The 22,846-nt window shown below is 41.0% G+C and overlaps 1 protein-coding gene across 3 annotated transcripts in view; it reads right to left on the bottom strand.

Moving 5' to 3' along the window:
- The window catches only part of LOC113440919 (cytochrome P450 2K1-like), a 38,395-nt gene that overhangs the window by 9,448 nt on the left and 6,101 nt on the right, over positions 1 to 22,846 (bottom strand). For all 3 annotated transcript variants that reach the window (XR_015740676.1, XM_087919377.1, XM_087919378.1), the window contains exons 3-6: positions 22,344 to 22,493; positions 13,770 to 13,930; positions 12,870 to 13,043; positions 1,973 to 2,117 (exon numbers count right to left, since the gene is read on the bottom strand). Coding sequence is in view for 2 of the 3 variants with exons in the window: in XM_087919377.1 (XP_087775503.1) it covers positions 1,973 to 2,117; positions 12,870 to 13,043; positions 13,770 to 13,930; positions 22,344 to 22,493 (630 nt within the window). In the remaining variant the exon portion in view is untranslated. The remainder of the gene's footprint in view (positions 1 to 1,972; positions 2,118 to 12,869; positions 13,044 to 13,769; positions 13,931 to 22,343; positions 22,494 to 22,846) is intronic.

Genomic DNA, 22,846 nt, shown 5'->3' with positions numbered 1-22,846 from the left:
TTAGCATTTTGCCATCTTTTTCCTTCTTTATGAATATTTGTACCCAGAGGAGAAATGAGCAATCAATTGACTATCAGTTTACATTTTCAAACTCTAGAAGGAATGAAATGTTGGGTGGAGCACATAGAGATGAGTCAAAGTCATATCATGATTGGAATACAACTTTCTTAACAGAACAGTGTATTCAGTCTTGGCTCATATTAGAGTGTGATGTGCTATTCTTCTAAGAAATAATAGAGTGGGTGATAAGAGCACAAAATGAAGTATACATTTCTATTCATAATATAATAGTATAATATTTCTATTCACTGGATGCAGTACTGTTGAAGATCATTACAACATATTTTTACTTGAAGTCGAAAGAGTCATCAAACTATATGTACCAATAACAACTCCAAAAACCAGAAAAAACAGATTACCCATAACAATAAGGAAGCTTCAATCCAAAAAGAAATCACTTTGGCGGAAAAACAAATCTGGTCACGTTGCCAACTTCAAAAGTCGATACAAAAATTTATGCCACCAGATAAAGACTGAATGCACCAATTATCACATTAAACAAGAGGAAAACTTTCTATGCACCAATTCCACCCGCACTTCCTAATTTTGTAAACAACAAACTAAAAGACTCAAGGTCCATCCCACCCCTGAAAGGACCTAATGGTAAAGACTGCAATGATGATGACACCATTAAAGCCAACCTCTTTAACACATCCCTTGGCTCAGTATTTGTAAACAGCAATGGATCATGCCCAGTATTTCCTAGTCAAACCACAGACAACTACAGTGATCTAATACATATTGATTTTACAGAAGACAATGTTGAAAAAGCACTATGCAATCTAAAGGCATCTCTATCTATTGGACCGGATGGAATATGTGCCTACTTCTTAAAAAAGCTACCCACTGCCATAGCAGAACCTCTAAGCATAAACTTTGAAAAATCTTTCAGGACCAGCTCCTTGCCAAAATTATGGTCACAAGCCACAGTCATCCCCATCTTCAAAAAGGGAGATCCCAGCCTAGTTGAAAATTACAGACCAATCTATGCTGCATCATCTGTAAAGTCATGGAATCAATTATTAATTAATCCATTATCCTCCACTTAGAGACAAACAACCTACTCTCTAATAAACTATTTGGTTTCAGAAAAAAACCATCCTGTAATCTGCAACTCTTACACTGCAAAAACATATGGACTACGCAACTCGATCAGGGCAAAGCAATAGATGAAATCTACATAGACTTCTTTAAAGCCTTTGATTCAGTGGTACATGACAAACTGCTACTAAAACTAAAATCTTACGGTATCCCTGGACACCTGCAAAACTGGATAGAAGCATTCCTGTCAAACAGACAACAAATGGACAAAATTGGGAGTGTCCTATCAAATTCTGTACCTGTCAATAGTGGTGTCCCCCAAGGCAGTGTTCTAGGACCAACTCTCTTCATACTCTACATAAATGACCTCTGTGATTATATTAAGAGCAACTGCATTCTCTTCACTGATGATGTAAAGCTATTCAACACCACAGACAATACTATTACCCTTCAAAAAGACCTTGACTATGTATCAGAATGGTCAAACAAATGGCAACTTCAAATCTCAACAAATAAATGCTCTGTCTTACATATTGGCAAAAGAAAAACAGAAAATAAAATACAAGCTGAATGGTCAAGAGCTTGTTGATGATCCAAACTCTGTCAAGGACCTTGGAGTACTCATCTCTAATGATCTAAGTGCTAGAGACCACCAAACAAACAAACATGCGTGAACTGTCAATGCAGAAATATCTTATACTTCTTTCTTCATATACTTACATTGATGAGTTCCTTAAAATATCAACAGAAAGGACAATTTATTCTTATTTCCTATTTTCCCTTGTTCAAATAATACTCTCATCTACTAAAAGTCTTTTTTTACTAACTATTCTATTTTTGATTGGAAGACAATATAATGAAACATGCTTACTCTGGATTTCTGGGTATTTCATCATCAGGAGTATGGCCCAACGCAGAGTGCTTCCAGTTGTTTCTGTACCAGCAGCAAATAAGTTACTCGAAACAGTTTTAAGATTTTCATTATGGAAATATCTGTTAGCCATCTTCTTATTTTCCTGAAGTGTATTTTAAAAAAGAGAACAGCTATCAAGGAAATACAATATACTCATACAGCCTAAATTCTAGAAGATTAATAGGACACTTCATCAGTGGACTATATACTTTAGTGGAGTCCATATTTGGGAGCATCATTTACCTTTTACAAAATGATAAAGGACTACTGAAGCTGTCATCCAAAAACAGTGGAGATGCTGTGCTTCTTTACAGTAAAGAAAATGAAGGGAGTAAATGCAGAGAAAAGTCATCTATATTAATCAGCAACATTGGTGACTATACAGAGAAAAACATTGACATAGTGCATTGAACCTGCTATATATTAATCTTTCTTTCTTTCTTTCTTTCTTTCTTTCTTTCTTTCTTTCTTTCTTTCTTTCTTTCTTTCTTTCTTTCTTTCTTTCTTTCTTTTGCATTTTTATTTCACCCTTTTCTCTGACAGTCTCTGTTAGATCGCGGGAAAAGAGACTCGAGACCAGTGTGACTTTCAGCTCTTTATTTAGATCTTAAAATCTGCTCAAACCGCGGGGCCATGGCAGCCTCTTTTATTGACGGCTGCTCGCGGCTAGCGGCCAATGACAGCTGTTTGAATCTGCTGCCATCTAGATGGACCAATCGTAGGGTGGTAATATGGTCCAATCAGAGTAGGTTAAATGGGCCAATCAGCAAGCTGAATAGGTGGTCCAATCAAGGTGCAGGATTTCAAACATGTTAATATAGAACACCCCTCCCCTCTTGGTTTAGTCCATCCTATGTTACGTAGTCACGTAAGTAGGCGGGGCTTTTAGGGTGTCTACTTGACCGCAGTTTAGTTGTGTTGTTGTCTTTGGTCAGTTCGGATGGGATCTCTGTTGCTCCTGTCCTTCTCCGTGGAACCTCCTGGAAGGGTGAGTCAGCCATGCCACTCCCGCCTGGTCTACCCGGGCTGGTTGAGTCGGCCATGCCGCTCCTGCCTGTCCTGTACGGGCTGGTAGAGTCGGCTCGGCTGTTCCCCTCCGGAGTGGCTTCGTGCTGGTTTCCCGCTGCCTGCTCCTTTCTACCGAAGTCGTCTTCAGGTGAGTATGTATGGTTTCTTACTGGGGTTTTGGGTGCTGTTGGTTGGCGGTTTATTGTTGGATTTTGTTGTGTTGTTTCTTGTGTTAGTGGAGGGTCTCCCCCTCCCTTTTTATTTGTGTTTGAGGGGTCTCCCCCCTCTCTGCTTTGGTTGTTATTATTTTTATTAAATGTTTGGCGAGGCTCTTATATGTGTGTGTGTTCTTCTCCCTCGCCTCTGGTTTCATTTGTGTTTCTTTCTAGTGTTCGTGATCTTAGTTGATCAATGTGTGTCCTCCAGCTTCTTCCGTCCTCTGTTTCCAGTCTATAAGATCGGGGGCCTGTTACCTGTGTTATTTTGGTGGGTATCCACAGTGGGTCTCCCGTGAGATTTTTTGCATAGACTAGGTCCCCTGTTCCGAATGTGCGGTGTTTGCTGGAGGAGTCTGTGGGTTTTTCATGGCTGTATGTCGGGTGTAGCCTATCTAAGTGTGATCTTAATTTCCTGCCCATTAACAGTTTGGCAGGGCTTTTATTTGTGGTGGTGTTGGGTGTGATATGTTGTATGGCTAGCATTTTGCAGATTTTTTCTTGGATGTCCCCTGTGTCTAGTTTCTCTAAAGTCTCTTTTGTGTAACGAACTATTCGTTCCACCCGCCCGTTCGTAGCCAGCTGACCCGGCGCTGTCAGGGCATGCCTTATGCCCTGTTCGGCTAGAAGTTTTTAGAATGTCACTGCCGTGAACTGCGGCCCGTTGTCTGAAACCAGTAAGTCCGGCAATCCATGTGTGGCCATCAGCTTCCTCAGCTGTCTGATGACAGCTTCTGTGGTTGTGGAGTTCATGGTGCTTACCTCCAACCAATTTGAGTAAGCATCTACTATTATTAAAAACGTGTGTCCCTTTGTTGGCCCTGCGAAATCAATGTGGATTCTCGACCAGGGTCCCCTCGGTGTCTCCCAATCGAGTACCGGTGCGGCAGGGGGTGTAGGCCTGGATCTCTGGCATTGGTTGCACGTTCCCACCCATGTCTCTATATCCTTGTCCATCCCTGGCCACCATACGTAACTCCTGGCCAGGGATTTCATCCTTACCATCCCCGGGTGTCCGTCATGCAACATATCCAGCACTTTTTCCCGTAATTTTTCTGGTATGATGACCCAATCCCCCCATAGTACACATCCCTTCAACATTGAGAGCTCAATTTGCCAGTTACAGAATGGTTTAAATGTCTCGCTGTTTTCCGTTTCCGGCCACCCTTTTCCTACTCAGTTTAAAACTCAGGCCAGCTGTCTGTCTTTTGCGGTTTCTTTCGCAATATCCGATGCGGTAATGGGTAGGTTTGGTAGAGTCTTGATTTGTAATGTGGATGTGGTTGGTGCCAGGTCGTCTTCCAGTTCAGGTAGGGGGGAACGGCTCAGGGCGTCAGCATGTGATACGTTCTTCCCTGGCCGGTGGATTAATTGTTATTGTAAGCGGCAAGGAACTCGGACCACCTTGTCATCCATGGTGACAATATGTTTGGAGTGGCCTTGTTCCCTGCGAGTATCCCCAAGAGTGGTTTGCGGTCAGTGATGAGTGTGAAAGTCCTACCATAGAGATATTCATGGAATCGTTTTATTCCGGTGATCGCTGCTAACGCCTCCCTGTCCAATTGGCTGTAGTTCCTTTCTGCCTTGGACAACGTCTTGGAATAGAAGGCGATTGGTGCTTCGCTTCCATCTGGTGGTGTGTGGCTGAGTATGGCCCCAACGCCAAATGGTGATGCGTCGCAGGTCACCGTCTGTGGCAGGGTTTCGCTGTATTGGATGAGTACCGATTCGGATGTCAGCAAGTCTTTTATTCCTTGGAATGTGGCTTCCTCCCGTCTGCCCCAGGTCCAGGTAGCTGTCTTATCTAGCAGTCTATGCAGTGGTTCCGCCGTTGTTGCCTTCTGTGGCAAAAAGACATTATAAAAATTAATGAGTCCCAGAAATGCTTGTAGATCTGTTTTGTTTTGTGGTCTGGGGGCTTCTTTAATAGCTTTTATTTTCTTTTCAGTGGGGTGGATCCCCTCTTTGTCAATTAGGTACCCCAAGAATTCAACTTTCTCCGTGGCTAGCTGGCATTTTTCTTTTTTTACTTTGAGTCCCGACTCCTGAAATCTTTGTAGGACTTCCCTGAGGTGGCTTTCCAATTGTTTCTTGTCCTTAGCAGATACCAGCACATCATCGAAGTAGGGCACCACCCCTTTAATCCCCTGTAATAGGCACTCCATTAAGCTTTGGAACACCCCTGGGGCCACGCTGACTCCGAATTGCAACCGTTTGTATTTAAATGCCCCCCTGCGAGTCACAATGGTTTGTGCCTCCACTGTTTTGGCATCAACGGGCAATTGCTGGTATGCCTGGGCCAGGTCGAGCTTCGTGAAGACTTTTCCTCCCCCAATGAATGTAACAGATGTTGCACCACTGGAACGGGGTATGCGCTTTGTTGTAGCACGTGGTTGAGGGTAGTCTTATAGTCTCCGCAGATTCTCACTGACCCATCTGGCTTAATCAGGGTGACAATTGGGGTTTCCCACCATGCATGGTCTATCTGTTCCAATACCCCTTGTGCGATGAGCTTATCCAATTGCTCATTGATCTTTGGTTTGAGTGCGAAGGGAACTCGCCTTGCCTTTAAACGGATTGGGGCTATATTTGGGTTTAAATTAAATGAGATAGGGGAGCCCCGGTACTTGCCTAGATTCCCGTCGAACACGTCCTGGAAGTCCCTCATCAGTCTCTCCTCCCCAGTCTGTCTCGGTGATGCTGTTGATGCCCGTCACTCCGATCCCCAGAGGTGTGAACCATTCTAGCCCCATCAGGCTTGGGAGATCCCTGTCGAAGATTGTCAATGGAAGGATTTCTGAGTGTTTCTTGAATGTTATTTGAAAATGTCCAACTCCGACTACGGGGATCCGGTTTCCCTGGTAGTCCTTCAAGGTCAGTCTTTGGTTCTCTAGTTCTCTTCTCCGTATGCTGGGTATTAGGCGCTTTATTGTATCCCAGGACACCATTGACAGGTACGATCCACAGTCCACCTCCATGTTGCACTGTTGGCCCTAGATTTCAACCTGCACATGTACCTTTTGGGCATCGGTTGCATTCAAATGCCCAATGGTTATTGTTTGATGGGTTTCTTCCTTCCGGCAGGATTCGCTGAGCCGCTTGCTTCTGCCTTTGTGGCTCCAATGGCTCCCCGTTTGTCTGTCTCTGGTCCTTGGGGGGTGCTGGCCTGGGGGCGTGCTTTCTCATCGCCTAGGGCTGTAGCTCTTCTTATTACGGCAGACCCTAGCAATGTGTCCCCGTTTCTCGCAGTGGAACCCCGACTTATGTCCTCTCCTTTCCTGTCTGTCTCGTTCCAACTGAAGTCTGTATTTCTTCCTCCTCATCGTTGGTCTCAGATAGGGATTCGACGTCCTCATGGTGCGCGGTAGTGGTGGTGGCTTTTGGGTTTCCCTCTGGCTTCTTCTCCTGGGGTTGACTTGTCTCTGTCGGTGCTTGCTGGGCCACCACATTCATTTGCCGCATGGCGGCTGCTGACTTTTTCGTGGCTTCGGCTGCGGTGGCCTCAGCGATGGCTTCGGTGACCATGATGTCTGGTCGGGTCAACAATTGGCTCTGCAAAGTGAGGTCCCTCAGTGCGAGAACCACGCGGTCCTCATGGCTTCGTCCATGTTAGAAAAACCGCATGCACCTCCGACATTCCTTAGAGCCGCCACGAAATCCCTGACGCTCTCACCTTCTCTCTGGTCTCGTTTGTAAAATTCGTGTCTCCGGATAAGATTGGAGACGGCCGATGCATAATGGGCTCTCAGTAGCCGGTCCAGATCTGGCCACACCATCTGCTTTACGTCCTAAGATTTGGCCAATGCCTTGGCCATCTTAAAAACTGCAGGCCCACAGTGTGTCAGGAATACGGCTCTCTTCCTCTGGTCTGTTACCTCCTGTAGATTGTTGCTTTCAAGGAACATGAGGAATCGGTCGATGTACGATTCTCAGTCCTCTGCAGTTGGTTTGAACGGTGCGGGTGGCGAGTTGCTGCCAGCCATCTCGTCGGTTGGTCAGTCCTCGTTGCCATGTGCTCAACTGGTCTCCTTCGTCTCAGTATCCCACCTTCGTCGCCAGTGTTAGATCGCGGGAAAAGAGACTCGAGACCAGTGTGACTTTCAGCTCTTTATTTAGATCTTAAAATCTGCTCAAACCGCGGGGCCGAGGTAGCCTCTTTTATTGATGGCTGCTCGCGGCTAGTGGCCAATGACGGCTGCTTGAATCTGCCGCTGTCTAGATGGACCAATCATAGGGTGGTAATACGGTCCAATCAGAGTAGGTTAAATGGGCCAATCAGCAAGCTGAATAGTCCAATCAGGGTGCAGGATTTCAAATATGTTAATATAGAACAGTCTCTGTCATCGATCTAACATATATAATTGGCAAAAGGAAGAACAGAAGGAAGAAAAAAAGTTCATCATTCCCAAAAGAGTTAGACCATAGAATTATAACCAGGATGGAAAACACAATCAGGAGAATGGGCAGCTGAGAGACTTTTCCCAAGAAGGACTTTCCCCAAGATGGTGTGCTGAGTGGCAGGCAATTTTTTTCTGTCCTGCCTGCCACTGAATAGCTGATTATTTGGTGGCTCTACTCCCTAGAATTAAACGTGAGCAGCTTGGAAGGATCTAAGAAGATTTTTGAATGATCATGAGACTTCGGAGTAAAGAGATCTTGAAAATTGCAATTCTTGGCAAGGAGCAATTAGAAGGTCAGGTTTTTTTAACTATATTTGCCCTTCAGCTGTTCATTTGTTTTAAACATGCCTTGATTTTAATTGCACTTATAAAATGTCTCTATGTTTTTATCTGTACTTTAATGGTCTAGTTGATTTCTGACTTATCTGACAACTCTTTACAATTTTTTCTTTGTTCTCTCATTGTTTATTATTGAACTATAAAACATTTCCACTTTCTGTAAGAAGTCATAATTCATTTTCTGGTAGTGAAAGTCACCCAATTTACATTGGATTATAAGGATTTTATTTTTACCATATTTCTTTATAGAAAGAAAGAAATGGGAAATTTCCTTTCTTCTGATTACTTTTCACCCTGGGGGAAAAATTACCTTATCTCTATGGAGATAAAAAATTAACTTACCTCTCTCTCTTGTTTTAATGATGTATCCATTTCTCTTTCCTTGGAAGGAAAAGTGTGTTTTTCAAAATGGAGATAAAGCTTTCTGGGAAGATTTTGAAAAAAGAATGCTTTCTAACTTATAGCCTTTTAAAAAAAAGTTATACACAAAAAAGATTGATGGGTTAACAACGGTTCTAAATCAAGTATAGGATGATACCCCAAAGCGGAAAATAACAGTTGGACTTGATCTTCAATTTGATGAATTGGAATCTGATTTGTTTGTGTCAGACATGAAGAAGGAAGAACCTGGTCTAAAAATTACAGATCGGCAGAAAAGATTGATGAGGACATGAATACAAGAAATTCAGATATAATGGATATGTTATAATAATAACATAATAAGTGATGGACTAGATTTTTCTGAAAGATGAATCCTGTGCCTCCAGAGGGACCTTTTAAACAATGGATGCTGCAGAGACATTTACAACGGAGATTTATGACTTAATAAGAATCAAACAAGGATATTTGATCTTCTATGGATTAGAGATAATGATTGGAGTGATTTGTGGTAGATAAGAAACTTGTAGAATTTCTATGAGCTAATTACACAACAGGTTGTTTACAAGAGTTAGTTTGTTGTTGATTAACTGGTTAACTATTATAATAGCTAGATGTATAACAGGTCAATGGCTGGAAATAGAACTAGAAGTTTATAAATCTTGAACCTGACTTGCAGTGGAAGAAAGCTATTACTGTTGCAATATATTTGTCAGTGCTCAGCTGGGAAGGATAATATGTGTTTTTGTTTTTTTGTCTTTTCACATTTTAATGTCTTTATTTAGTTTGGTATTGTTCTTGTAAAATCCCCCCTCCCCGAACTTATATTTTAATTTTCTGTACTAAAAATTTTAAAAAACTGTAGAAAGGGAGAATGGGTTACCGTATTGGTTTGTTTAATTTGTTGTTATTATGATAGGAATTATTATGATCATTGCATTTATACCAAAACTTTCTATTTATCATATACACTGATAGTGGTTTGAAACATAAGAGACTTGAAAAAATATATAAATGTTCCGAATATTATACTGCAAATTCTTCCAAGATGTTTTGAATCATCATTAAGCTAACATTGATAGAGTCAAGAATTGTGTGAAATGAAGAAATTGTTAAAGGTTTTGCAGCAAATTGTGAATGTGATCCTGGGGGAAAATGTTATTCTCTCATCTAACATAAAATGGATGTATGTGAACAAGAAAGTAATTTCTGAAAAGAAATGACAACTGCCATTATTTAATTTTGCTTATTTATGTATCATATTTTGAAACCACCCATCTATTTGCCGAATACTTGCATAGAAAAAGATGTGTTTCTTTTAAACATGTGCCATTTATGAAGACTGAGACAATTAGTGACAATAGAAGAGAGATGACACAGAAAATGCAAAGTTTTTCTTTTCATTGATCATCCAGGGCAATGTACTTGGGTACTGGTTTCCAAACCAATGTAAGTCTGGTACCCAACCCCACAATTCATAGATTGTGGGCACGTGCTATCATCCCCTCTCTCCTTCATCCTTCACCTTGGCCAGGTTGGACTGCTTCCCTCCACAGTCCTGTGGGAACGTTTTACAAGCATCTCACTTCAGCAGTGTATATTTCCATGTGGGGACAGCTCTGGGGAGCAACATGTTCCTTTCCTGCTCTTTTTCCAGTGAATATCAGAAGACATTCATCTATCCCATCTTAAAAAAAAAAAAAAACTATCATGCTTATCTGTCACTTCTATCTGACCAGGACTCTGATGTATTTTTTCAGTTACCCAATTTTATGCCTATGTTTGTTCTATTTATTCCCCCTATGACTGTAGATTATTTATAACTGAAGTTCTTTACGCCAGTGAGACTTGGAAGGTATCAGCGAGTATTAACAAGAGACACAATGTCTTCCAACAATGATGCTTTCATTGAACCCTAAAGACTCTCTATTTTGACCATATTACTAAAGAAGAAGTGCTCCAAAAGAGTTTCTCCTGCAACATACAGGTAAAACTCAAAAAACTAGAATATCGTGCAAAAGTTCATTTATTTCAGTAATGCAACTTAAAAGGTGAAACTAATACATGAGATAGACTCATTACATGCAAAGCAAGATAGTTCAAGCCGTGATTTGTCATAATTGAGATGATTATAGCTTACAGCTCATGAAAACCCCAAATCCTCAATCTCAGAAAATTAGAATATTGTGAAAAGGTTCAATATTCTAGGCTCAAAGTGTCCCACTCTAATCAGCTAATTAAGCCATAACACCTGCAAAGGGTTCCTGAGCCTTTAAATGGTCTATCAGTCAGGTTCAGTAGGAATCACAATCATGGGAAAGACTACTGACCTGACAGTGGTGCAGAAAACCATCACTGACACCCTCCATAAGGAGGGAAAGCCTCAAAAGGTAATTGTAAAAGAAGTTGGATGTTCTCAAAGTGCTGTATCAAAGCACATTAATAGAAAGTTATGTGGAAGGGAAAAGTGTGGAAGAAAAAGCAGCAGGGATGACCGCAGCCTGGAGAGGATTGTCAGGAAAAGGCCATTCAAAAGTGTTGGGGACTTTCACAAGGAGTGGACTGAGGCTGGAGTCAGTGCAGCCACCATACACAGATGGATCCTGGAGATGGCCTTCAAATGTCGTATTCCTCTTGTCAAGCCACTCCTGAACAACAAACGTCAGAAGTGTCTTACCAGGGCTAAAGAAAAACAGAACTGGTCTGTTGCTCAGTGATCCAAACTCCTCTTTTCTGATGAGGGCAACTTTCTTTTGGAGAAAGAATGGAGAGACACACATTGCAAGATGCTTGAAGTCCAGTGTGAAGTTTCCACAGTCTGTGTTGATTTGTGGAGCCATGTCATCTGCTGGTGTTGGTCCACTGTGCTTCATTAAGTCCAGGGTCAATGCAGCCGTCTACCAGGAGATTTTGGAGCACTTTATGCTTTCTTCCGCAGACAAGCTTTATGGGGATGCTGACTTCATTTTCCAGCAGGACTTGGCACCTGCCCACAGTGCCAAAAGCACCAAACCCTGGTTCAATGTCCGTGGGATTACTGTACTTGATTGGCCACCAAACTCACCTGACCTGAACCCCATAGAGAATCTATGGGGCATTGCCAAGAGAAAGATGAGAGACATGAGACTGAACAATGCAGAAGAGTTGAAGGCCACTATTGAAGCATCCTGGTGTTCCATAACACCTCAGCAGTGCCACAGGCTGATAGCTTCCATGCCACACTGCATTGAGGCAGTAATTGCTGCAAAAGGGGCCCAAACCAAGTACTGAGTACATATGCATGCTTATACTTTTCAGAGGTCCGATATTGTTCTATGTACAATCCTTGTTTTATTGATTGCATGTAATATTCTAATTTTCTGAGATTGGGGATTTGGGGTTTTTATGAGCTGTAAGCCATAATCATCACAGTTATGGCAAATCACGGCTTGAACTATCTTGCTTTGCATGTAATGAGTCTATCTCATATATTTGAAATAAATGAACTTTTGCACGATATTCTAATTTTTCTACTTTTACCTGTACATAACATAATGCACCCAGAAAACTTGAACATGCAGATCATATACTTCATTAGGGAGAATAATTAGATTTCCAAGATGGGCAATGAGATGGATCCCCTTTGGTGCCAAACAATAATGAGAATGCCCTCACAATATATGGTGAAGAATGTTCATAGACAACTTAAAGACTTTAAACATCATATGGGAAGACACTGATGTACTCATCCCAAACCAAAAGTACTAGAAGTCCCTCGCTGCCTGATATGCTACATAGCATGGGAAGATCTAATGCTAAACGACTGAAGATTAGCACTGAACTTGGTGATCATTGTTGTTATTTTTATTTTATCATGTTAATGTTATTTTTATGTCATTTTATTGTATTTTATGCCTACTTTTTACTCTTATCTATAATTTTAGGTCTATGTGCTTCTATGTAGTGTTTTCTGATCTAACGGCCATAATAAAAATTTATTGTTTATCAGCTTGGACTTCAACAACATTTTCAAAGAACACTGCTATTTTTCAGGTGTTTCATAAAATAAACCATTGTTTAAGGGACACCAACTATTAGCTGCCCTCCATCCCCTGCAAAAGTCAACTTGCAATCCTCCACTATCTCTTCCCCAGTCTGAAGATTTTAATATTTATTCCAGGCCTGCTCCAGCTCACACTCTCTGTTGTCTCCCTGATGTACCTGATTATATACAATAAAATGGTTATACAAAAAAAAAAAAAAAAAATCAACTGGCCCACCAAAGGTTTGATCAGAATATATATATTGAAGGTCTCTTCAATGCAAACAACAACAATAATAACAAGAACACAGTAAATTGGCTATAATTGACATGATTGCAGGCTCTGAAACAAAGAATGATTAGAAAGGACAACAAATTTGGTCCCCCCTCCTGTTGACACACGCACAAATTTCTAAAGCAATAATTTTCACCAATCACATGTAAAAATACTAAAAACACTTGTACTTCAAGGCATATATAAAATAATTCATTACCTCTCTTTGCCGAATAAGAAATGAATCAATAAAATTCCTTGGGTCATTTTCATCAAGATTTTTGAGATATTCTATGAAGGTAGTCTGTAGGAAATCATGGAACTCCTTTCTGTTATTTGTTACTTTTTTACGTGCACCCAAAAGGAAGCCCAACATAGGAAACATGTTATATAGCTGAAAGAAAGATGAAGAAATATATATATATATATATTAAGAACATTGAATAATCTGAATACAGTTGTCAGACATCTTAAAGCATTTTAATGAAAATGATGTTCCATAAGTCAACAAAAATAAACCCCAATAATAAGCAAAAGCAGATAATTGAGGAAGCTATACATAGTCAATATTTCAAATTCACTAAAGCCCAAATCTCATGAACTAAACCTCCATACAATTACTGGAAGAAGAAATGTTCATTTTTCAATATATTCTTAAATGAGTTCCTCACACTCGCATCCTGTTGATTCCCAAACAAGCAATGAGAATGGTCAGTCTAAGAAACTGAATGCAAGTTCAAATCAAGGAAACTATGTAGTACTTTTCGAGTTGTGGAGTAAAGTGTGTTTGTGTGTGTGAGAGAGGGAAAGAGATTGAAATGGCATTTTCAATAGAAGGCTGCCAACCCTACAATTTGAGTGCATTCACAAGTAACATGGACATTTGCTTATAGAAAGAAGAGACAGTCAGTGATGTCACAGCCGAAAAAAGTGACTTGCATACTTACATCAGATATTTCAATGCAACTATATAAAATTTGAATCATGATATCATGTTCATTTTATTATTTGAACACAATCTTGCTATGACAAGCAACATGCTTTGCTTAGCAATAAAGCAAAATGACATACATCTGCCTACACTTCACACATTTTTTCTTCAAATGAAATATTAGATTACCAATATATTTGGGGTCCCTGTAAGATGTACATTTTCACTGATTATTTTCAGAAGTCGTAGAAATGTGGGATCTTCATAGTCATAGCGCTTCCCAAGTAGAATAGAAACTATGATGTTGGAAACAGCAGCAGTTATAACTGTTTGGACTTCAAATGGCTTTCCTGGACAACAAACAATAGATCAAAACAGAATTCTGAATGGTTGCTGAAAATTTGGTTATTACACCTGAGAATATAAAGAGCCGAACTGAAGCCATTTTGTGTTCACAGTCTGAACTTTTAAAGCTCAGAACATTGATGTAATGTGTTTTCTGCTAGAAAAAAATACAAGATTGCAAAACTATGTACTTGGCATAAGTTAGAGGTATGTGCTGGGGCGCATACATTATAAATCACATTAAGAGGTATTAATGTTCTCTTATAATCTTCTGGAATTTGAATAACAGGAAATCTGACTATAATGACAATGTTGGGAGTTGTCCATGGAAGGTTGGAACTTTCTTATGAAACCGTTGTATAATGTCCATATATGGGAAACAGGAAGTGTTATGTAACCATGTGATTTGATAAACCTATATAAGCTGTATTCACTAAATGGGGGTGCCTCCTTCTCTCCTAAACATGGTTTTAGAGTCAAGGGGTCCATACTGCAGTATTTTCCTAATAAAGCTTCCTATGGATCAGATTATCAAAAGTCTGTTGATTCATTTTTATGTACTTCTCACAATTGCTAATGAATTTAGAGTCAAAATCAGCTTACATAAAGGGAGCATATCATAGAAACTGCAGTCAGTGCTGATAAAATAGAAGGTATTTGAATTTAAAAATGTGAACAACTACTTGAATGGAAACTGATTGTCACAGAGGCACAACTGTATTTTTATTGTTCATACATCAGTAATGGTTTCTTTGCAATTGAGGAAGTCCTTAAGGGTAAACTCTGGATATATTCTCATTAAATGATCACAGTTTTAAACAGCAGATGGCTGCCAAGTTTCAAAAATATTTCAGTTTGGATTATTGTAGGGTATTGGTTGGGAAATGCTGGGTTACATTGAGTGGGATTGTTGGAGGAAGGCATGAGAGGCATGGTGGAGACTCTGGAGCCTATCTGGTTATGTTTGGCACACTCTGGTGGAGCACCAGTTTACTGAGTCAGACCTTGGTCCAATGTGCTGGACTTCAGGATTCAGACTTCTTTTCAGGCTGTTGGCAGTGACAAGAGAGAGATGTACTGGTTCTTTGCTTCTGCTGATTGACATCACTGGTGGGAGCTGCACCAGGAACCCTGGTGGAGGAAGCTTACTCGATTATGCTTACTGGTGCAATGCAGCTGGCAGCTGATCTAATGATCTAAGTGCTAAAGCCCACTGTAACTACATAGCCAAAAGGGCATTAAGAGTTGTTAGCTTAATCCTACGTAGCTTTTTCTTTGGTAATTTCACACTACCAACTAGAGCATACAAAACATTTGCTAGACCACTACTCAAATACAGCTCATCAGTCCGGAACCCACATTACGTATCTGATATTAACACAGTTGAGAAAGTCCAAAAATATTTCACAAGAAGAGTTCTCCATTCCTCTACTCGTTGCAGAATACCTTATGCCACCAGACTTGAAATTCTAGACTTAGAAAACCTAGAACTATGCTGCCTTCAGTCTGATCTAAGTATACTATATAAAATCATACATTGCAACGTCCTACCTGTCAATGAATACTTCAGTTTCAACCATGACAATAAAAGAGCACACAATAAATACAAACTCAAGGTTAACTGCACCAAACTTGATTGCAGAAAATACCACTTCAGCAACAGAGTGGTCAATGTCTGGAATACTTGACTTCCGGTTTGTTCCTCGTCGGTGTCATTGCGGAATCCGTGATCGTGCATGGTTTCGCCCGAGCTCTCTTGCTGGAAGGTCCCGATTGGGACTGGAACCACCCTGGTGGGGTGGTGAAGAAGGGGGAAATCACCTGGAGGGGTGAGAAGAGCTGCAACTCCTGTCCCTGACAGGAAAATCCCTCCCGAAGGCAAGCTGCAGCAGTGGTCTTAAAATGGCCACTATGAAGACAAAGAACATTCCGGGAAACTAAGTTTTGTGCTGGAGAGAGAAGTAGCAGGCAGAGTGTGAACCAGGCAAAGGACATTGCTTTTGAGGTACCCCCATATCGAATTAAAGGGCTATTTTGGAGGAAAGTGTGTGGAAGCGGCGACCAAAGAAAGTGAGAAAGAAAATGGGTTTTTAAATTTGGATTTGTTTATTTTACTGGACTAATCTGTAGGAGAAATTTAAAAGAAAATACATTAAAACAACAAAGGTTTAAAAATTAAACTGGACAGATATTGAATTGTGTGCACTTAAAGGGCATAACTAAATGCTGGAATTGAGTGTGTTGAAAAGAATAGCTAATGGTTGAAATTAGCGAACTTAATAAAAACATCATGTTCAACAAAGAAAGTTAAAAAGAAAAAGACTCAAGAGCGCCACCTGATGGTATAGGAAAACTTTAATATGTTTTAAAACAAGCGTCTGGTCTTTCTGAGACTTTGGATCTTGGAACTTGAAAGAAAATAAAAGGAACTTTATTATTGTCATAGAACAACCCAGTAATTTGGGAAACAGTTGGGAGGCTAATTAGAAGATTTGGAATAAAGATTCAAGAGTATGAATTGTTGAAAATAAACTCAAAAGATATTGGCTGAAATAAGATACTGGACTCTGGATTGAATATATCTATCAAAGAAGAGGATTTCAACTATTAAGGAAAAGGAAAGAAAAAGAAAAAAGGAGAAGGTATAATGGAGGAGCTACTTGTTGATATAAGACTGGACTTACAAGACATAAGACCAGATATGCAAGATACAAGGGACATGATAAAAATTAAACTTGAAGTGTGTAATTATGTATTACAGAAATTAGAAATGGTGACTCAGCATACACAAGAACACAATAAACCAGAGGGGGAGGAGTTCTATAAAGAAGAAGCCAACTTAGAAGAACAAAACAAATGTCTGGAATACACTATCTGACTGTGGTTTCTTCCCCAAACCCCCAAAACTTTAACCTTAGACTGTCTACTATTGACCTCATCCCTTTCCTAAGAGGTCTGTAGGGGGCGTGCATAAGTGCACCATCGTGTCTACTGTCCCTGTCCTATTGATTCTTTTTATTTTTCTTACATGTATCCATTTCATGTATTCATAACTACTGTATGTTTATACTTATACCTATTATCATGTAAGTGATTGACAAATCAAATAAATAAATAAAATAAATAAATGAATGAATGAGTGGTAGTAGAGACCTGGTTTTTGGTGGCAGTCCTGAAGGTTTTCTTTTTGTGACAGCAAGCAGTAACAACAGGAGTGTTTTGCCTGTGTTGATAGTCAAAAGTTGGGGGAGAGTTTCTCCTGGGGTGGTGAGGGAGGTTATGTGTTAGGCAGCAGTGGTGCCCAGTCACAAGCTAGCAAAATTTGGCTTCTTAATTATGGTGGTAGCTTGACACTTAAGTAGATTTTGCTGAGGACTGGTTCCCTATAGCTTATTTAATGGAGAGCTTTTGCTTCTCTTTTTGGGAAATCAGAGCAAGATGATATTGGATGAATGAACTGGGAAGAATTAGTAACAGTGGAGGACTTGTTCTTGTTGTGGATCACTGTATGGGAATCATCTTGTCCTCATCATTCTTCATCACACCAGAAAGGATGGTGTGAAGATCATGTTGTGGTTCTGTCAGATTTTGTTGTCTGAATGTTATCCTCTGATTATAGGTAACATTGTGGTCAAAGATTGATTCTCCCTGTGTAAGGCACTGATTCTTCTGGTAAGACCATGGGATCTTTGTGTAGTCTACATGTAATATCTTTGTGGAGAGGCTGAGTAGCTGACGAATAAAGGGTAGTGTTTGTGTTCCTGGGCACTGAGAATGAGTGTTAAAATGCCCAGGGACCTAGATTACTCCTGTCCCTTCAGTTGCATATATTTGGTTGAGAGATGTGGGAATTTTATTTTTATTATTACATTTATTTGCTGCCCATCTTGTTTCAGAGTGATTCTGGGCAAGGATCCCCTATTTGGGGAACTAGGTTGGGGGATATTGGGACCTGGGGATTAGGGGTGGTTAGTATATCTCAGTGGTTACAGAGGAGGTATGGTGGGAGAGGGGAGATAGGATGTTTTTGGAAAATTCTATCCAAGTGTGAGCTCCCTAAACCCAACCCTATTTCCTGAGCAGCAGACTTACAGAGGCCCTGGCTTTGGCTGCTGTTATTAAATGTCTGGTCAGTCTGTAATAAGGCCTCCCTCATATATAGTTTAATCATGGATGAGAGGGTTCGTTGGGTGGGCGAAAATCTATTGTCCTTGTTCAGGGCTGAGCAAAGGAATTTGCAGAGTACGTCACAGATAAAATAGCTCAGATTTGCTCTTACATCAAATTGTGAAGACGCCTAGAGAGTAGTCTTTGTTAACTGTTTGAGCCTGATGAATCCCTCATATTCAAAGTGGCCAGGGTCTTCATGACTTTTAGCACAGCCACTTGTTCATTAGATCCATGCCACTCCTGGATGGCTAATGTTGGGGTGGAAGTTAATCTACAGGTAGCTAAGACTTTTCATATTGAGAATTTATAGCCTAAATGAAGATAAAACAGCATTTGAAGACAAGAACAGATAATTATTGGAGTGAAGATTTTAAAAGAATGTGGATGGCTTGGCATTAATTCTAGAAATACCACTAGACAGATTTGAGAATGGAAAAATTAAAGGACTTTACTTTATTAGCAAGTCTCAAGATTAATAGCCAGAAGACTAAAATGGTAACAAAAAATATGAAACCAGAAGATGAAATCAAACTGAGGGGAAAAACTGGTTTCAAGTAATATTTGGATATTACTAAGACAAATATGAGTTGTATGTTATTTTAAAATAATGATTTTAAGGAATGAAATTTGAAAAGTCATTTTAATATGGAAAAATGGAAACATTGAAAACTATGAATTGTTTGGGGAGAATTTTGTGATAAAAATGAATGTTCTGGTAATAATTACATTTTAATTTCAGATTATGCCCGTTTTAACAACAGATTTACCATTTAAACAATCAGTACCCAGAGATTATATTTTATTTCATACGAAAATTCTCAGATCATTGAACATAAATATATTGCTATTCTGGGTTGCAAAAGTTTAAACAAACATATATGCCAATGGTTATCTCTTTGCTGCTATCCCATAGTTATGCTGATTTTTGCAGCTCTGATATTGTGTGTTAGACTCATCCAACATATTTTATAAACTGGGAAGTGGGAGGGGTTCAGGGATCAATATTCTGGAAAATATGGAATGATTTTCTCTCTATACAGGGTATCAATTAGGTATGATGATGAATAGTGAGGAATGTTGTACATTACCCAGAGTCACTGTGTGTGCATTTGGCAGTCAAATAAATCTGTTTGGTAAATAAATAAATAAGTGTCCCAATTTCAATTTGATACTTATAACTGAACTGAAATTATCATACAGAGGAATTCAATGTTGACAATTAATACACAGTACTTTTGTTGGAGAAATTGGTAGAGTATAAAGTACAGTATATCATTTCATGCACCTAGATGATGTGTTTATGTTCTTTGAGAAACTGAAACATTATTATTATTGACCTAAAGTAGGAAGGAGCAACAACTCCAGTTCACAACAAGCTTCTATCCTTATATGGATAATTATACTCTAGCAACCCTCCCTTATATTATACTGAAGAAGTATAGTGATCAAAGTAATATTGGCTATTTGCTTTTATTATGAATTGCTTATGCTACTATATATTTGTTTTTGATTAAACCAGTGGTTCTCAACCTTCCTAATGATGCAACCCTTTAATACAGTTCCTCATGTTGTGGTGACCCCCAATCATAAAATTATTTTCATTGCTAAACTGTAATTTTGCTACTGCGGCCTGCGGGGGAGGCGGGAGCCCTGGGGTCAAAGCCCCCTCCCCCAGCAGAGCCTCGGTGCTGGAGTCGGATGGGGAGCAGCCTGAGGGAAGCCCCCAGAATGCTCGCCCAGGCAGTGCCACTCCCTGTTCCTCTGTGTGGGAGAAAGGCCCCAGGACCCCCCACGAGCGAGCCCAGCATAGGCCAAGGGGTTCTGGCCACAGGGGAGCCAGACTCTGGCTCAAGTTGCAAGGAAAGGACCTGGGGGAGACCTGGAGGTCCCCTGTGGGCCCTTTCCACACTACCCTTTGGCTTCTGTTGCCACTTCCCATAGGGTTTCCCTCCCTTCTATGCCCCTGTGAACCAGGTTTCTTCAGCCTCTTCCAGGGGACCCAATGGCCTTTTGGCCCCAAGGCCAGGCAGCGGCTGCAGGGGCAGCAGGATTCTTGGGCTGTTTCCAGCCTCTTGGGCAGAGGGGGGGCTGCAGTGAGGGAGGGATGCTGAGCTGCCTACGTTAGCCTTTGCTGAGGTTGGCTGGGAGAGTGGCTGGGTTGGGCCCAAACAGAGGAAACCACCCACCTTGTTCCAGCCCTGGCACCCCTTTTGCCCATGGGGCTCACAATGCCCCTTTGCCCACCCAGGTAAAACTTTATCACCCATGCGGATGCCTCTCCAGAGACGGAGCACTTCGCCCTGGTGCCACTTGCCTGTCCAGCACTTCCCAGAGCCCCCAATGGCGAGCCTTGGAGGAGCAGTTGCTGGGAAGGGGATTCCTGGCCTTGGGACAACTCTGCTCTTCCTACCCCTGCCAGGCTGGGAGCATTGGCCAGCCTGTTCCAGGCCGTCTCCCTCTGTCACCATCAAGAGAAGGGCAGTGGGGCTGGTCTTTCTCCTGTGGGAAGCCCCTCCCCTCCTTGGGCTCCTTCCTCACCTGGCCCAGAAGGGCAGATTGATGGTGTCCCCGGCCAGCCCCCCCAGCACCGCTTCCTCCTCCTTCCGATTACAGGTGAAGCAGGAGCATCTGGGTGGCAGGAGGCAGCCGCAGCCTCCAGGCTTGGCCTCTCTGTGCTCTCTGACTGTGGAGGAAGCAGGGGGGCTGCACCCGGCCAGACACGTGTGAGGCCGGGCTGAGTGGCAGGCAAGCTTTCTAGCAGCCAAGCTGCCCTTTGTCCAAGCGGCCCCGCTTGCTTCTCCTCACCATCCACGGCCAAGCCTCTGCCCGAGGTGGGGTGCCTGAGCACAGAGCTGGCTGTGGGAGCCTGGCTGCTGCCCAGGAGCACTTCACCTGGCCAGCTGCGAAAGTTGTGTGCCTACTTATGGTTGGGCTGCGCGTGGACACTCACCTTCCAGCAGTGGGGGACAATGGAAGTAGAATATGCCAGGCTGATGGATAGAGGAGAGATGTCTTGGTTCCTAAGACCATAGAAAATATGTGTTTTCTGATGGTCTTAGGCGACCCCTGTGAAAGGGTTGTCCAACCCCCAAAGGGGTCACAACCTACAGGTTGAGAACCGCTGGATTAAACCAATATTTGCTGTTTGCTTCTGATATGGTATACTGCTAGAAATCATTTGTTAAGAATTTATCTTTGTTATTGGCTCCTGCTTATAATGTCAGAAATTAATTCTTAGGAACTAATTCTAGCTTAGTAAATTGTAACTTTGATACTGGTTGGGGTTAGTGCAAAGTTGTTATCTTGCTTCTATTTCTCTCTAGGCGCATCCTTGAAAACAGAAATTGTTATCCAAGAATATCAGGCCCATAGATAAAGAAATCAGAGTAGGGAGTTGCCTGAAAGCATTCTGCTGAATAAAAAACTTGGCCAAGGAGGGGAAAATCCCCCCTCCACCCCCCCTCCCCAGGGCTATAAGGATGATCCATAGACAAGGAGGGCAGAGACAGGGGCCTCAACAATGAAACCTTTGAAGATAAAGACCCACGTTGGTAATGAACCTTTGTCTCTGATTGGGTAAACTTTGTTTCTAACTGGAAAAATGTATATAATACTCTGAGCCACTCTCCCAGAGGTGTGGCTATTCCTTACATTCTTTTTTGCCTGTGGTTTAGAAATAGTTTCACCCAGTCTTTTTGCTTTGGCCATAAATAAAAAGCTGTTATTTTTTTGCAAGCCTTGTCTCGAGTCTCAGTCTCTTTGGCATCTCAGTGGCTTGGGGAAACTTCTGGGACATTACAATAACAAATTAGTAAGCCTAAAATGTTCATTTGTAAGAGATTGTTCGATTGTACAAAACTAACTATTCAAGAATTTGAAATAAGAAACTATTCCCACGACGAATATTACCAGAAAGGATGTTGATATCCTGTCAGCTTATTAGATAGACCAGACAGGAAACATGATCAGATGAGCTAATTCTAGTTTATTGTACAGTTACACTAACAGAATTTTGTAAGTCTGAAACTGCTTCTCTCCATCCATCACTTTTCCAGCCCCAAAAGCTAAGGAAGACCTTTTCTGAGCCTCTTGCCCTACCCACATTTCTACTGTGCTCTAAGCTGCCTTTTACCTGCTGATTCCTTGGCAGCATTCTAGTTGCTCTGTCTCTTAAGGTATTATGATTTCACACTCTTCATTTGTCCTGAAAGCTACCCAGTAAAGCATTAGGGGGAAATGACAACCCACCTGCATTAGCTTTAATTGTCTTTGTCAAGACATTACACTCTTCAATGATTTTGTCTTCAATAGTCCTCTTGCCCATTCCATAGTTCCGTAATGTGGATAATGTGAATCGTCGCATCACTTTCCAGTTCTCACCATGAGAAAAAACAAGACCTGAAATGAGAAGGTTAAGACAAGAAGTCAAATTTAAAATCCATTTGTAACAACAAAGTATCACCATTGTAATGCATATTATCTCTTTTGAAGGTATTTCCACAATTGTTAGATTATCAAATATAAAAGATGTAAAAAAACAGGTTGTTTCTTTTTAAAAAAATATATATTTTATTTCATCCAAAACCAATTTAAAATACAAAGCTAAAAAAAAAAAAGCGTAAGTACTGAGCCGATAGTAACACCGGTTGAATCCCACCCCTGACTAAATCTATTTGAAATGTATTGATCTGTTTTCTATATGTTATATTAATGACAAAGCAGTTAACAGGAAGAACAATAATAGTAAAACA

This window comes from Pseudonaja textilis, chromosome 1 (genome assembly GCF_049901715.1).
Source record: "Pseudonaja textilis isolate UNSWEBS1 chromosome 1, rPseTex1.2, whole genome shotgun sequence".
In the NCBI taxonomy this organism is placed as follows: Eukaryota; Metazoa; Chordata; class Lepidosauria; order Squamata; family Elapidae; genus Pseudonaja; species Pseudonaja textilis.
Note: the sequence above shows the minus strand (reverse complement) of the source record. Positions and strands in the feature narration are given on the sequence as shown.